Raw genomic sequence first — 14,689 nt, 5'->3', positions numbered from 1 at the left:
TATGGTATTTTCAAATCAATTTTGACCAATATTTTAACCAAGCCCTGTTAATCAATGCTGACTCTAAACACATCAATGGTGCAATAGTATTTTATCGTGACGTGTACCCAAGTACAGCAAAATTCTTTTTTTGCACACTGTTCGGTGACAATCCTATATATTAGGCACAATCATACCAAGTATAAGAGTGTGCAATAGAAGACCACACTGAGGCAAGAGTGGCCACGTTTCAGGCATCATCTTGTACCCATCAAGTCCGAAATTAAAAAAAACTTTAGTCTTAACATAGCCGTAAAGGTCCATTGTCCTGGCAACACTCGGTCGGTGTTGTAGAGGTCGTCCTGGCCAGGCAATGGGTTGATGTCCTCTACCACTGCTCTGCCATTCTGTGCTGTAGCAGGCAGCGTCTATTCAATTAGCCACTTGTTGCAGCAGCGGCGGGTCCAAAGTTAATGTCCAGCTACAAAGATCAATGCAAGACATCTCACCACGGAAGACTTAAACCGAGAGTTCATGATATCATTTTGCAGCATACAGCAATGTTTTCATGTATATATTCCTTAGACTTTATTCAGGGAAGGGAAGAGTTAAATGGGCTGAATGGTTATCTTCTCGTCCTATTCTGTAACACTTGGCCAATAACCTGTCAGAGCTTCAGCATGTGCCACTACTCTAAACATTGTTGCAATTCTATTTTTAAAAAATTGTTCAAATGTTATCTGCTGTTTCATTGCATCATTCTCCCTTTACAGTTTCGATGTCGATGAAACCAGTTTCCATTTGAATAAAGACAAATTATTGTGTCAAATGTGTGACACAGGTTTGTTTAATGGTGCAACAGCACCCTCTGATGTGAATACATGGGAATACAACATATAAGAGCAGAGGCAGAGGAAATTACATAATTAAGCGAATTATGTTATTTCCTCTTTGCTCGTATACTCTATTTGTCTAAATGCTCACTGTATCAAAATTGAGTATAGGAGTAAATAGGTCCTTCTGCAGTTGTACAGGGCCCTGGTGAGACCACATCTGGAGTATTGTGTGCAGTTTTGGTCTCCTAATTTGAGGAAGGACATCCTTGCTATTGAGGCAGTGGAGCGTAGGTTCACGAGGCTAGTCCCCGGGATGGCGGGACTGTCATATGAGGAAAGATTGGAAAGACTGGGCTTGTATTCACTGGAAATTAGAAGGATGAGAGGGGAACTTATAGAAACATATAAAATTATATAAAGGACTGGACAAGCTAGATGCAGGAAAAATGTTCCCAATGTTGGGAGAGTCCAGAACCAGGGGCCACAGTTTAAGAATAAAGGGAAGGCCATTTACAACTGAGGTGAGAAGAAACTTTTTCACCCAGAGAGTTGTGAATTTGTGGAATTCTCTGCCACAGAAGGCAGTAGAGGCCAATTCACTGGATGAATTTAAAAGAGAGGCCAATTCACTGGATGAATTTAATAGAGCTCGAATGGCTAGCGGAATCACGGGATATCGGGTTACTGATTGTGGATGATCAGCCATGATCACAATGAATGGCGGTGCTGGCTCGAAGGGCCAAATGGCCTCCTCCTGCACCTATTTACTATGTTTCTATGTTAAAATAAAATTTTACTTTTTGTCATTAAAAGTTAATTTAGTTTGCACTTAAAATTTGGTTTTAAATTTTGTAGATTAGTAATAAAAATAGGCAGATTGAATACTCAGTAGATGTACATTAAGCAATGATTCAGTGCTTGATCAATTAAGAAAAATGAACACAAACCTTAGTCTGAACTACCTTCCTACTGTAGGTCTGTGAGGGGCTGGATGCACATGATTTGAAACTTGGTGTTGAGTTCAGCGGTAGAGGCTGAGACTCGATGCACTGGCACCTAATTCCAGTGTTGATTGTGCCATCTACATGTGGTTAGAAAGTGGATGGACATTAGATTTGCATGGAACTGTTGTGCACATCTGAACTTGACAGGCTCCAGTAACATATCCTGCTTTTGTTTCTAATTGTAAATTTAAAATAAGGTTTTTACCAAGAGTATTAGTACATGATCATTTATGATTTTTTCCCCCAGAAAGTCGAGTCATTGATAATAAGATGTGATATGCTGTTCTGAATATTGGAGAGTTAACATTACCGTATAACTACAATACCACTAGTATTAATTAGGGTTCTGTCATCCTCTTATTTTAGCTACTTTAGTTGGCAGCTTTCATGGCCGGATTAACATAGTAGCAAAAGTAACATTTGCTAAGGGCCCCGCACATTCGAGGGCCCCGCGCTGTGTTGCGCGTGCCGCTCCCCAACCGTCGCGGTATGAATGTGTTGCCAACGCAGCGATTAGAATATGTTGGCAGCGGGGCTGTGCAGACCAATGGGCAGCTGGCGCGTCACTGCCCAACTGCCAACCTCGAGACATAGACCCTCACACCCCCGCCCCCCTCCCCCCACAACCAGGGGTGCAGTGCTGCCGGAGCTCACCGGAGCGCCGCTCTGGCACCTCTGGCCTGAAGAAAGGTCTCCATCTGAAACATCACCCATTCCTTTGCTCCAGAGATCCCGCTGAGTTACTTCAGCATTCTGTGTCTATCTTCGGTGTTTCCCGATGGGCCGCGGCCATGGACTAGGAACGTGGCCGGAGGCCTTTATCGCGATGCCGCGGTCTCGATGCCTCCTGGATCGCCACGTAGAAGCCCAGGTCGGAGCCCAGCCAGGGCTTCGCGGGTTGAAGCCTAGGTTGGGCAAAGCGACCGACGGAGCCCGGGTCGACACCACAGAGCAGTGAAGTGGGGTGTCGACAGCGGTGAGGCTTCGGCGGCGGCGGCAGTGAAGCCTCGCGACGATGGGGCGGCGGCGATGTCTCATGGGTTGACCCACGGTCGATGAGAGTGTGGAGGACAACCGTGAGGGGAGGGAGGGTACGAACAATGGAGGATCCGGCATGGGGGAATCGCTGTGGGGGCCAGGGGAGGGGACAAAAGGAGGAGCCGCTGTGCTTTGTAACTTTGTCATTTATTGTACACTGATTCAAATTTGAGATTGAAATGCATTAAAAGCTAAGATGATTTAAATATGAAATAAAAATGCAAGAAATGCTGGAAGCACCCAATCGGGTGACGTCACCTTGTCCCGCATTTAGGGGCCCTTTATAACATATGCTAAACTGGGCCCGGCACTAGTTTAATCCGTCCCTGGCAGCATTTCAAGAAGATTTGGGCTTCAATTTCGAACAGTTACTCATCGCAGTACTTGAGGGAGTTCTTTATTGCTGAAATGCTATCCTTTAATGTTCTATGTAGATATTAAATAACCAAAAGTACATTTTGAAGACAGGTAGATACATCTCATTCACCTGTTCAACAAGCCTCCTTCAATCCAACACCACCAAAGGTCATTTGGGATTTATTCTGTGTGAGTTGACTGTCAATTTGGATTACTTAGTGAATCCATTGTCAAATGTTTAGTTTAAAGATACATTGCGGAAAGAGGCCCACCGAGTCCGCTCCGACCAGCGATCCCCGCACATTAACACTTCCCTGCACACACTTGGGACAATTTTACATTTACATTTATACCAAGCCAATTAACCTACAAACCTGTACGTCTTTGGAGTGTGGGAGGAAACCGAAGATCTCAGAGAAAACCCATGACTGTCATGGGGAGTACGTACAAACTCCGTACCAACAGCACCGGTAGTCAGGATCGAACCCAGGTCTCTGGCGCTGTAAGGCAACAACTCTACTGCTACGCCACCGTACCGCACCTTCAAAAGTAACTTGGAAGTGATTTTTGACATGCTTTACATTTGTATATAAAAGCCTCATTATTTTTATATGTTCGACTCTTCTGAAAGGGAATGTATTAGTGAAAATTAGAAACAAAAAAGACACAAAACACTAGTGTAACTCAGCATGTCACCTCAATAGTCAATAGTCGTTTATTTGTCACATACACATAAATGTGTAGTGAAATGAAACTACCCGCAGTTGAACAATAAGACCAATAAGAATAATCAATAAAAATGCAATAACACATACAATCATAAACTAACACCAAACAAAAAGAAACATCCATCACAGTGAGTCTCCTCCAGTCCCTCCTCACTGTGATGGAAGGCCAGAATGCCTTTTCTCTTCCCCTGTCGTCTTCTCCCGCGGTCAGGCTGTTGAAGTTGCCACGTCGGGGCGGTCGGGGCTCCTGACATTGAAGCCCCCGCTGGGCGGTGAAAGGTCTGCGGCCTATTCCAGGCCGCGCCGGACGGTGAAAGGTCCGCGATTCGGGGCGGGCGAAGACGCTGCCGCTGCCAGAGCTCCCGATGTCGGCCCCCACCCAGGAGCCTGCGGGCTTCCGACATCCACGCGGCCCGCGCCGGAGCCTCCGGAGACGAGTCGCAGCCGCTCCCGCATCCTCCGAAGGCGGCCAGCGCCGCAGGTGGTGAGTCCAGGCCGCGGGCTCTGCGAACCAGAGCCCCAGGTGGCTCCAGGCGCATGGCCGGTGGTAGGCCGCAGCGGGAACGGAGACACGACACAGAACAAAGGTCGGGTCTCCGTTCGGGAGAGAGAATTTTACAGTTCCCGTTCCCTCCCACCCCCCCCCCCAAACATAACATACAAACACTACACCATATTAAAACTACAATTCATACAAAACAACAAAAAACACAAAAGACAGACGGACTGCAGGCAAGTCACCTATCCATGTTTTCCAGAGATGCTGCCTGACCCGCCGAGTTACTCAAGCACTTTGTGTCTGAATTAGTGAAATTATGTTGCATCCAAGTGCTTCTTGCAACTCCTGATTGTGGCAGCTGTGGTGACCATACTTTAGCTTGAGGCAACCAGACAGGGATCTCAATCAGTCTCAGGAAGGGTCTCAACCCAAAACGTTACCCATTCCTTCTCTTCAGTGATGCTGCCTGTCCTGCTGAGTTACTCCAGCATTTTGTGTGTATCTTTGGTTTAAACCAAAATCTGCAGTTCCTTCTTACACATCTCAATTGTTGTTTTCACTTTGTCAAGCTGCAGGGGCAAGCATCTTTTAAGGAAAAATCAAGAATTAAAAAATGTAGATGGAGTAATCATCTAAAACATTTGCCTCAGTGAAATAGAACAATATAATTCATTTAGTTTTGTACATCATATAAAATTATATGATCAGACTGCCCTAGAAAAAAATAAGTGGGCCATCTTCAAAAAGGTTTATCACGATATAGGCTCAATACAGATTTGTTGTTTAAATAGAAAGATGTATCAATCGAATAGCTCAACTTGTATTGCAAATTGTAGGAACAAAAATGCAGAATCAACAGTAAAATTCTATACTTGATATATAAATTTGTGACCACACTTATTACACTTGCTGCATTGTTGTGTGGCAATATGGCATGTGCTTCATCATCACCATTCATTTCAACACCAATGGGGAAGTGAATGGACTCTTTTAATTATATTACTGGATGATCCCTGACTGACTATCCAAAATGTACTTTTCTATGTCCAGTATTTTCCAAATAAATAACATCATCAAAGATTTTTCTAAGTGATCATGACATTTAATGCTGCTATTGTTTTGTTTTCAGGTTTTCAAGAATTTTAATGAATTCACATATATCTAAATTGTTGGCTTAATGGTGCTTAAAAAAGCAGAAGTGATGATCATTGTACAGTCCTGGATTAGTGAAAATTGAAACGCAAACAATTTTACAGATTTGCTTAAATGAAAGTGTCAATATCGAGAAGCTGTAAAGTTTATCAGCTCATCAAATTTGCTTAGGAACAATTTAAACAGTTATTGTATCAAATGCAAGGTCAGAGGTTTTGTAGTCCAAGTAAGTGAAGGCTTTCAGCAATGTTGCGTGAGAGGGAAAATTAAATAAGAGCTGGTATTTTAAAATAATAGAAAATTTTCATATTACTTTTCAAGATAAACAGTACAATCTTAACTCGGAGCAACAAGGGAAGTTGGCTAAGGAATAGCAGATGGACTTTATCTCTGACAATTGTGAAGTGGAACATTTTGATAAGTCAAATGAGGGCAGGACTTGCACGGTAGGTGGTAGAACCCTGGATAGCCTTGGAGAACAGAGACCTCTGGGTACAGGTTCACGGTTCCCAGAAAGTGGCGACACAGGGAGATTGTCTGGTGAAGAAGGCGTTTTTACCACGATTCTCTTAATCAGTAAGTGTGTTGAGTACAAGAGCCGGGCATCATGCTGCAACTGCAAATATGGTGTGGCCATATTTTGAGTGTGACATACAGTTCTGCTCTCCCTGATATAGGAAGAATATCATTCAACTGGAAAGAATGCAGAAAAGATTCACCAGGAGGGGACCAGCCCTTGAGGGCTTGAGTTATAAGGAGAGGCTGGAACATTTTAGCCTGAAATGTAGGAGGCTGGGGGATGACATAAAGCTATACAAAATCCTAAGATCATAAATAAGGTGACGGTCTATTTCCCAGCACTGAGGAGTCCAGAACCAAAAGCCTTAAGTTTAAGATGTGAAGGAAAAGTTTTAAAAGTGAACTGGTATTCAGATTCTTCATTCAGAAGGTGGTGTGTGTCTATGGATCGAGCTGCCAGCGAAAGCTGTAGAGCAAGGGCAAGTGCTCTAGATTAGAAGATTTAGAACAAAAATCTGTGCAGGCTGAAAGTATAGCATCTCACTATTATTGGGTATTAAAAGGTAGATAATAAAAATCCAGGAGCTTGGTGGGAATGAGGATCAATGGGAGTTTAATTATCTATGTGGTTATCAGTTCAAAGTGGGTTTATTTTGAAAAGGATGTTTGAAATATTGTAAGCGTTAGAGTCATGCAGCATGAAAACAGACCCTTCTGCCCAACCCGTCCATGCCGACCAAGATGACCCATCTGTGCAAGTAACATTTGCTATAAATATATATCACTAAAACTCTCATCTTGTTTGTTTGTGTCCGTTGAGGTCCGTTTGTTTGTGTCCGTTTATCCGGAAATACAGCCAAAACGGTACACAATAGCATGACAGTTTTAGGCTCACTTTACTCACCGTTGTCCTGGGGTGTGCAGTCGCAAGATAAGGTTCAAATTGGTCTTATATTTTTACAGTTATTGACATTTTAAAGTTAAAAAATTAACTTTTCCATTTTTCCTGGCCGTCAGCTGCGTTTGACGTCACAATGGGAGTGGCGGCCAATGAGGGGGGGGCATGATGGCTGCCAGGGGCGGGACACGCCAGAGCAACGGGAGTGACAGCCAATGATGGGGGGGGACTGCTGGCAGGGCCGTCTTAGCGCATGGGCCTGATGGGCACTTGCCCGGGGGCCCACGAGCATAGGGGCCCCATGCTGATCTGTGTATGTTAAGTGACTTCCAATAAATAAATACTACTTTAAAAATGTAGGTTCAATAAGTGCTTTTTTCGCAACATTTTCGGTCACTAAGTGCTTCTCACAGCGATCTGTAAGTGCTTTTCGCAACAATGTAGCACCCTAAGTCCATCGCTGTGCTTTTCGCCGGCACGACAGGGGGGGGCTGGTAGGGAAAGGGGGGTGGGGGAGAGTAACGGTAGGGACCCCAGTACACTGCTTTGCCCGGGGGCCCATAATGCTGTAAAAACGGCCCTGGTTGCACTCCCCCTCCCTCCCCGGGAGGACCAGCGCCCGTCCCGACGTGCCCCACGCCTGACATTCCTCCTGTAGTGCAGCGGCAGAGGGTTAAACACGATGGCCGTCGCCGCTGAGCTGCTGCAGCAGGAGGGGTTTCCGCCCAACGGGCCCACGGCTCACTCTGGCCGACACGATGGCCGCCCGGGGCCGAGGTGAGTGGCTCTCTCTACCCTTTCCTCTCCCCCCTCGCCCGCCCATGGCCCAGGGGACACACCCCAGCCGGCAATGGGTCCACGATCATCAGTTGGGGGAGGGTTGCCGGGCCCACTGGAGAGATTTAAAACTCACTTTTTAAACTTTAATACGTAAGATGGCCGCCGCATCCGTGATTACGCAGTTGGGGGAGGGTTGCCTCAGAGGGGGCAGGGCCCGCGGGAGTAGCGGCCAATGGGGGGGGGGGGGGGGGTGTGAGGAGAGCTCTCCTGCTGGCCGCAGGAGATGTTTGCACGGAGGGTTGCAGGTGAGATTTGGACTCAACGGGTCCACGCCCATCTAGCTTCCTCTCAGAAATAGGAATGTTCAAACACCTTAATAATTAAGAGCAGGCAAACTAGATTTTGTATTTCAGCAAACTGACGGGGAAATCTAAAGGGAAATATGCAAAGCAAAAGCTTTGGAAAAAATGAGGGAAAACAGCAAAATATTTAAATTGGAGGATGATACAAAACAATAGGCAGTTTGTAGGAAATTTTTATCGATTATGGCTTAGCCATCGCAGCCTATAACAAACATGTGATGTGCTAAAAAGACACCACTGGCATGCCTGTGGTTTTTGAACAGGGAAGAAGAAATAAAATGAAATAGGCAACTCAACTTTAAGTGAAATCTCTTCCTCCTGCAGCGTACATTGCTATGTTGAGTATGGGCCAAGATCCAACCAACGACTGCCAAGATGATCAGCGACAGGTGCGAATTGTAATTCAGAAACGAGGCCAGAATGAGCCAATACTGGGCAACGAATATAGACAAAGGAAGATCACCATTCAGAACAGTAAGCATCACATTGATATCAATGATTAGAGCCAATGGAATGGCAATCTATTACCAACATTTCACCTATCCCACCACCCATAAGTTTCAATTCCTATGGAGAGAAACTTGGTTTAAAATGATATAATGCATTACATAGGCTGTTGCCTTTTAATTCTCTATGATGTTATTTTTTTTATGCTGTTTTTCATTTTAATCTTTTCTACTGCCAAGTAGCAATCTGGTGCACAATATTAACAAAATGCTAATGTTTATTACATGTTCACAGTAATTATATGGCAGCGTTTAACCTCTCTTTATGTGACAAATCCACCATTTCAGGAATCAACCTTGTGAATTTGCTATTCCCCCGTCAATTACAAGAATATCTTTTCCGTTTTAGGACAGTAGACCCAAGCACAATATTCCAGGTGCTGAATCATCAGGTCCCTATATAATTGGAGCAAGATATCTCCATTCTTGATTTATCTTGTAATAATGGTCAACGTACTATTTGCCTTCTTAATTGCATGTCGTACTGTAAATAGATTTTCAGTGATTTTTGTAAAAAGATGTCCATTTCCCTATCAACAATAATTACAGCCCACATTATTCTTATTGAGAATGTAGCTTTTTAAATGATCATAATATCCCAATTTGGAAATACATAGATTTCTCTGACAAAGTTAGAGACCCGGGGGGTGGGGGGTCTTGTAGCTAAATTCTAACATTCTGAAGATGCAAGATTATTTTTGAGCAATGTTACAAGAATTGTTGTAATTTCTTTATTAAAATTAAGAGAATCTCTGCAGCCAGCAAGACTGGATGATGAATAAATGTCTTCTGCTTTAGTACGTTGAGTGAAGGTTTGGAAAGAGATATTTGTATGGAGAAGATTTTTATGGATAGGTGATTTTTCAGGTTTGGACACTTCTTCTAGAACATGGAACATGGATAGATGACGTTACAGGTCAGGACCCTTCTTCAGACTGATTGTGATGGGGGGAACCCTTCTTTGGACTCTGTGCTACCCCTCCCCCACTCTCCCCCAACATAATCAGTCTGAAGAAGGGTCTTGACCTGTAACGTCATCTATCCATGTTCTCCAGGGATGCTGCCCGACCTGCTGAGTTACTCCAGCATTTTGTATCTTTCGTATCTTTCTGTAAACCAGCATCTGCAGTTCTTTGTTTCTCTATACTGAATTCAATTGCACTTGATGCTAGCTTGTTATCCTATATTGATTGTGGCTAACCTGTATATGCTTACCTGACAGGAGCTGATTTGTGGATCGATGAAGTGATGTGGTGGGACCACGGTGTTTATTTCTGTACTGTGGAGGCACCAGGTGATACCACCGGGGACTCTGACAAAGAAGTTCGACTTGTTGTTTTACGTACGTTTTTAGATTATTTCAATACCACATATGTTAAGCCCAACTTATTCTTTATACATCTAAATCACTTAATTTAAGTATGTCTGCAGGATGATAAATAATTGAATTGGTAATTACTTGAAAAAGTCAGTATGGTTGAGAAAGATCTTGTATTGAATGTAACTATAACAGGTAAGAAATGTTCTTTATCAATCAGTTTACCATCAAAATAACCAATTTGCCTTTTTGTCCCAAACTCAATTGCTGAAAAGTCAAAATGTGTAAGAAGGAACTGCAGATGCTGGTTTAAACATAAAATAGACACAAAAAGTTGGAGTAACTCAGCGGGACAGGCAGCATCTCTGGAGAGAAGGATTGGGTGACGTTTCGGGTAGAGACCCATCTTCAGTCGAAGGGTCACAACCCGAAACGTCACCCATTCCTCCCTCTCCAGAGATGCTGCCTGTCCCGCTGAATTACTCCAGCTTTTTGTGTCTATCTGCTACAAAGTCAAGCACAAATTAAAACACAATGTATGTGCTATAACTCCAAGATAAGTGCTCAACTAAGAAAACCAAGCCCAAAGCCAAAGTATTATCTAACTAAATATACAGTGCCCCCCATAATGTTTGGGAAAAAGACCCATTTATTTATTTGCCTCTGTACTCCACAATTTGAGATTTGTAATAGAACAAATCACATGTGGTTAAAGTGCACATTGTCAGATTTTATTAAAGGGTATTTTTATACATTTTGGTTTCACCATGCAGAAATTACAGTTGTGTTTATACATAGTCCCCCCATTTCAGGGCACCATAAATGTTTGGGACACATGGCTTCACAGGTGTTTGTAATTGCTCAGGTGTGTTTAAATGCCTCCTCAGTGCAGGTATAAGAGAGTTCTCAGCACCTAGTATTTCCTCCAGTCTTTCCATCACCTTTGGAAACTTATTGCTGTTTATCAACTTGAGGACCAAAGTTGTACCAACGGAAGTCAAAGAAGCCATTTTGTGACTGAGAAACAAGAATAAAACTGTTAGAGGCATCAGCCAAACCATAGGCTTGCCAAAATCAACTGTTTGGGACATCATTAAGAAGAAAGAGAGCACTGGTGAGCTTACTAATCGCAAAGGGACTGGCAGGCCAAGGAAAACCTCCACAGCTGATGACAGAAGAAGACTCTCTATAATAAAGAAAAATCTCCAAACACCAGTCCGACAGATCAGAAACACTCTTCAGGAGTCAGGTGTGGATTTGTCAATGACCACTGTCCGCAGAAGACTTCATGAACAGAAATACAAAGGCTACACTGCAAGATGCAAACCACTGGTTAGCCACAAAAATAGGACGGCCAGGTTACAGTGTGCCAAGAAGTATTTAAAAGAGCAACCACAGTTCTGGAAAAAGATCTTGTGGACAGATGAGATGAAGATTAACTTATATCAGAGTGATGACAAGAGCAAAGTAAGGAGGAGAGGAACTGCCCAAGATCAAAAGCATAACTCCTCATCTGTGAAACACGGTGGTGGGGGTGTTATGGCCTGGGCATGTATGGCTGCTGAAGGTACTGGCTCACTTATCTTCATTGATGATACAACTGCTGATGGTGGGAGCATAATGAATTCTGTAGTGTACAGACACATCCTATCTGCTCAGGTTCAAACAAATGCCTCAAAACCTATTGGCCACTGGTTCATTCTACAGCAATACAATGATCCCAAACACATTGCTAAAGCAACAAAGGAGTTTTTCAAAGTTTTTTCAAAAACAAGCATAAGCTAAAGATGGCTGCAATACAGGCCTGGCAGAGCATCACCAGAGAAGACACCCAGCAACTGGTGATGCCCATGAATCACAGACTTCAAGCAGTCATTGCATGCAAAGGATCTGCAACATAATACTAAACATGACTACTTTCATTTTACATGACATTGCTGTGTCCCAAACATTATGGTGCCCTGAAATGGAGGGACTATGTTATAAACACTGCTGTAATTTCTACATGGTGAAACCAAAATGTATAAAAATGGCCTTTATTAAAATCTGACAATGTGCACTTTTTTTCTATTTGAAATCTCAAATTGTGGAGTACAGAGGCAAATAAATAAATGATGGGTCTTTGTCCCAAACGGGATACACATACTGCATGTCATACATTTATTTTCTGCCCCCAACTGACACTATTTATTCTCCACCAAATCCACCTACTGCCTGGCTCTGCTGCCTCTGACATCTGCTTTACGGCCTGACACAAATTCTGTCTACAAATTCCTAGCTCTCCAAATAGCGACGTGGTCGATCTCGCTATGAATTCTCTACAACCCACCTCCACCAGACATACTCTTGCTCTCCATTCTCGCTGCTCAACTTCTGCTGCCAACTCTACATATCTAAGCCTTTTCCTCTCATTAGCCTCATCCACCGTTCTCCCAAGGCACCGTCAGTTCTATAAAATACACTATCCGTTGACTAACTGACCATAACACTATATTAAGCCTCAAACTAGTATTAATTATTTCCTGCGGAACAACAAGCTTTCCCCCCACATCTGCCTGCATCTCCCAATCATTTGCTCCCCGTAACTGGCCTAACATACCTGTGAAAATTGTAATGTTGTGACTTGTAAAACTTGAAAATTATCTTTTTTTACACAAAGTCTTCCATTCTTATTTCTCCCCTTTTTCAATTGGGTCACGTATCCTTTTATTCCTCTTGGTTTCTGAGTTCACCCTCTTTAATTCCTCCTCAGTTCGTCTACTTATTTACTATCTTGTCTTACTTGATTATCTGAGACGCCCTGTCCACTCAGGTCCCAAAGACCCTGTTCCCCTCACTGCTTCATTAGCTGATCCTCAGATTCCCAGACATGGGAAAATTTGACCTTTTATCACATGATATATGTGTAAAAGCATGAAACGATTCTTAGATATTGTTGATAGCTATAACAAACCTCACACAACTGGCACCAGAGGATATTATTGTTTGAATGCGTGGCTGTTTAAACCCTCTGTTGCTCTTTGTACATGCTGGGAACATTGATATCAATGAATGTCATTGAACAGCAGATATCAGTAGAAGAGTCAGACAAAATTACACGTTTACTGGTATCATCTGTGGTTCCTAAAATGTTGTGATGCACATTTGTTCACAGAGAAATACAACAGGTTTGGCCCACCAGGTTTCTGCCAACCATCTACCATTTCTACAATATTCCTAATTTTTATTCCCCCAACATTGTCTTCAACTCACCTTCACACTGCGGCTATTTATAATAGCCAATTACCCACCAACCTGTATAGCATTGGCTATGGGGGGAAACTGGATCACCAGCCAGAAACCCACACCATCTCAGGAAGAACATGCAAGCTCCATGCAAACAGCACCGAATTAAATCCACTTCTTTGAAATGCAAGGCAGCTGCTGTACTAGGTGCACAACAGCCGCCCATTTCTGAAGCAAAACAGAGAAATACAGGCTAGATAAAGTGAGATTATGGAGATATATTTCAATTAATCAGGATTGTACAACTGTGCTTCACATGTGTACTTGCATTGTGCTTTATTTTATTTGCAAATATGTAAGTGTACCCTTTTTTTGTAGGGGATGTGCTGTCTGTAAGAAATTACTTCACACAACCAATGTGCAAAATACATTATTGAGTATATTTTTGTACAGTTTCGGCTATTAGTTCCATCTTTTCTCTTTTTTTCCAGATTGGCTGACGGTGCTATTTATTATCATGGGCATTTTACTATTGTTCATACTGATTAGTATCTGTTGTTGCCAATGCTGTCCACAGTTTTGCTGCTGCAATGTTCGATGTATTTGCTGCCCAAAACGCTGCTGTTGCCCAGAGGAAGGTAAAGACTATATTTTAATTTTTGCCATTGCTCGTCTTCTCTCTACCCTTCCCCCAACAACAATAGCTGAGTAATATGTTTGATAGTGGAAGTATTGCTGATCAGAATCTAATAACTTATGATGCTAGACTGGTTGACACAATGATATCATTCTTCTGTGAGCATATCATGCTATGCAAGGATGTTCCATGATCTGAAATCATTACACTGGTACTCGGTGTAAGACCATGTGCTGATGATTTGAATATACATTGCTACATCCCCTAAATGTGCTTTTGCTTTTTCATAACAAGTGGCTGGTAATGTCCTTGGGCACAGTTCTTGCCCATTCCAGGTCCCCTTCTAGTGGTTGGTGCCAGGCAGGCCAGAGAGTTGTCACAAATTAACTAATTTGGTACAAGATTAAACCAGATAAACACATTTTTCTTTGTGAGAAGACGATAGTAATACAGAGCTAAAAACAAACAGCTTGCAGAATTCAGTGGGTCAGGCAGCGACTGTGGAGGGAAATGATCAGATGATGTTTTGGGTTGGGACTCTTCTTTTGAAGAAGGATCTCACCAGAAATGGTGCTTATCCATTGCTTTCACAGACGCTGCCTGACCTGCTGAGTTTAGATTTAGAGATACAGCTTGGAAACAGGCCCTTTGCCCACCGAGTCTGCGCCAACCAGTGATCCTTGCACATTAACACTATCTTACAGACACTAGGGACAATCCACAAATTTTTTTTACCAAGCTAATTAGCCAACAAACCTGTATCTCTTTGGAGTGTGGAAGGAACCCAGAGATCCCAGAGAAAATCCACATGGTCACAGGGAGAATGTACAAACTCCGTAGAGACAGCGACC

The 14,689-nt window shown here is 43.0% G+C and overlaps 1 protein-coding gene across 1 annotated transcript in view; it reads left to right on the top strand.

The window, feature by feature from the left end:
* Positions 1-14,689, top strand: part of ildr1a (immunoglobulin-like domain containing receptor 1a) — a 63,406-nt gene that overhangs the window by 40,922 nt on the left and 7,795 nt on the right. The window contains exons 5-7 of the mRNA XM_078409035.1: positions 8,477-8,626; positions 9,881-10,000; positions 13,693-13,839. Of these exons, the coding sequence (XP_078265161.1) occupies positions 8,477-8,626; positions 9,881-10,000; positions 13,693-13,839 (417 nt within the window). The remainder of the gene's footprint in view (positions 1-8,476; positions 8,627-9,880; positions 10,001-13,692; positions 13,840-14,689) is intronic.

Source organism: Rhinoraja longicauda, chromosome 12 (assembly GCF_053455715.1).
Source record: "Rhinoraja longicauda isolate Sanriku21f chromosome 12, sRhiLon1.1, whole genome shotgun sequence".
NCBI classification, from domain to species: Eukaryota; Metazoa; Chordata; class Chondrichthyes; order Rajiformes; family Arhynchobatidae; genus Rhinoraja; species Rhinoraja longicauda.
The sequence above is the reverse complement of the archived record's forward strand: the minus strand, read 5'-3'. Positions and strand labels throughout refer to the sequence as shown.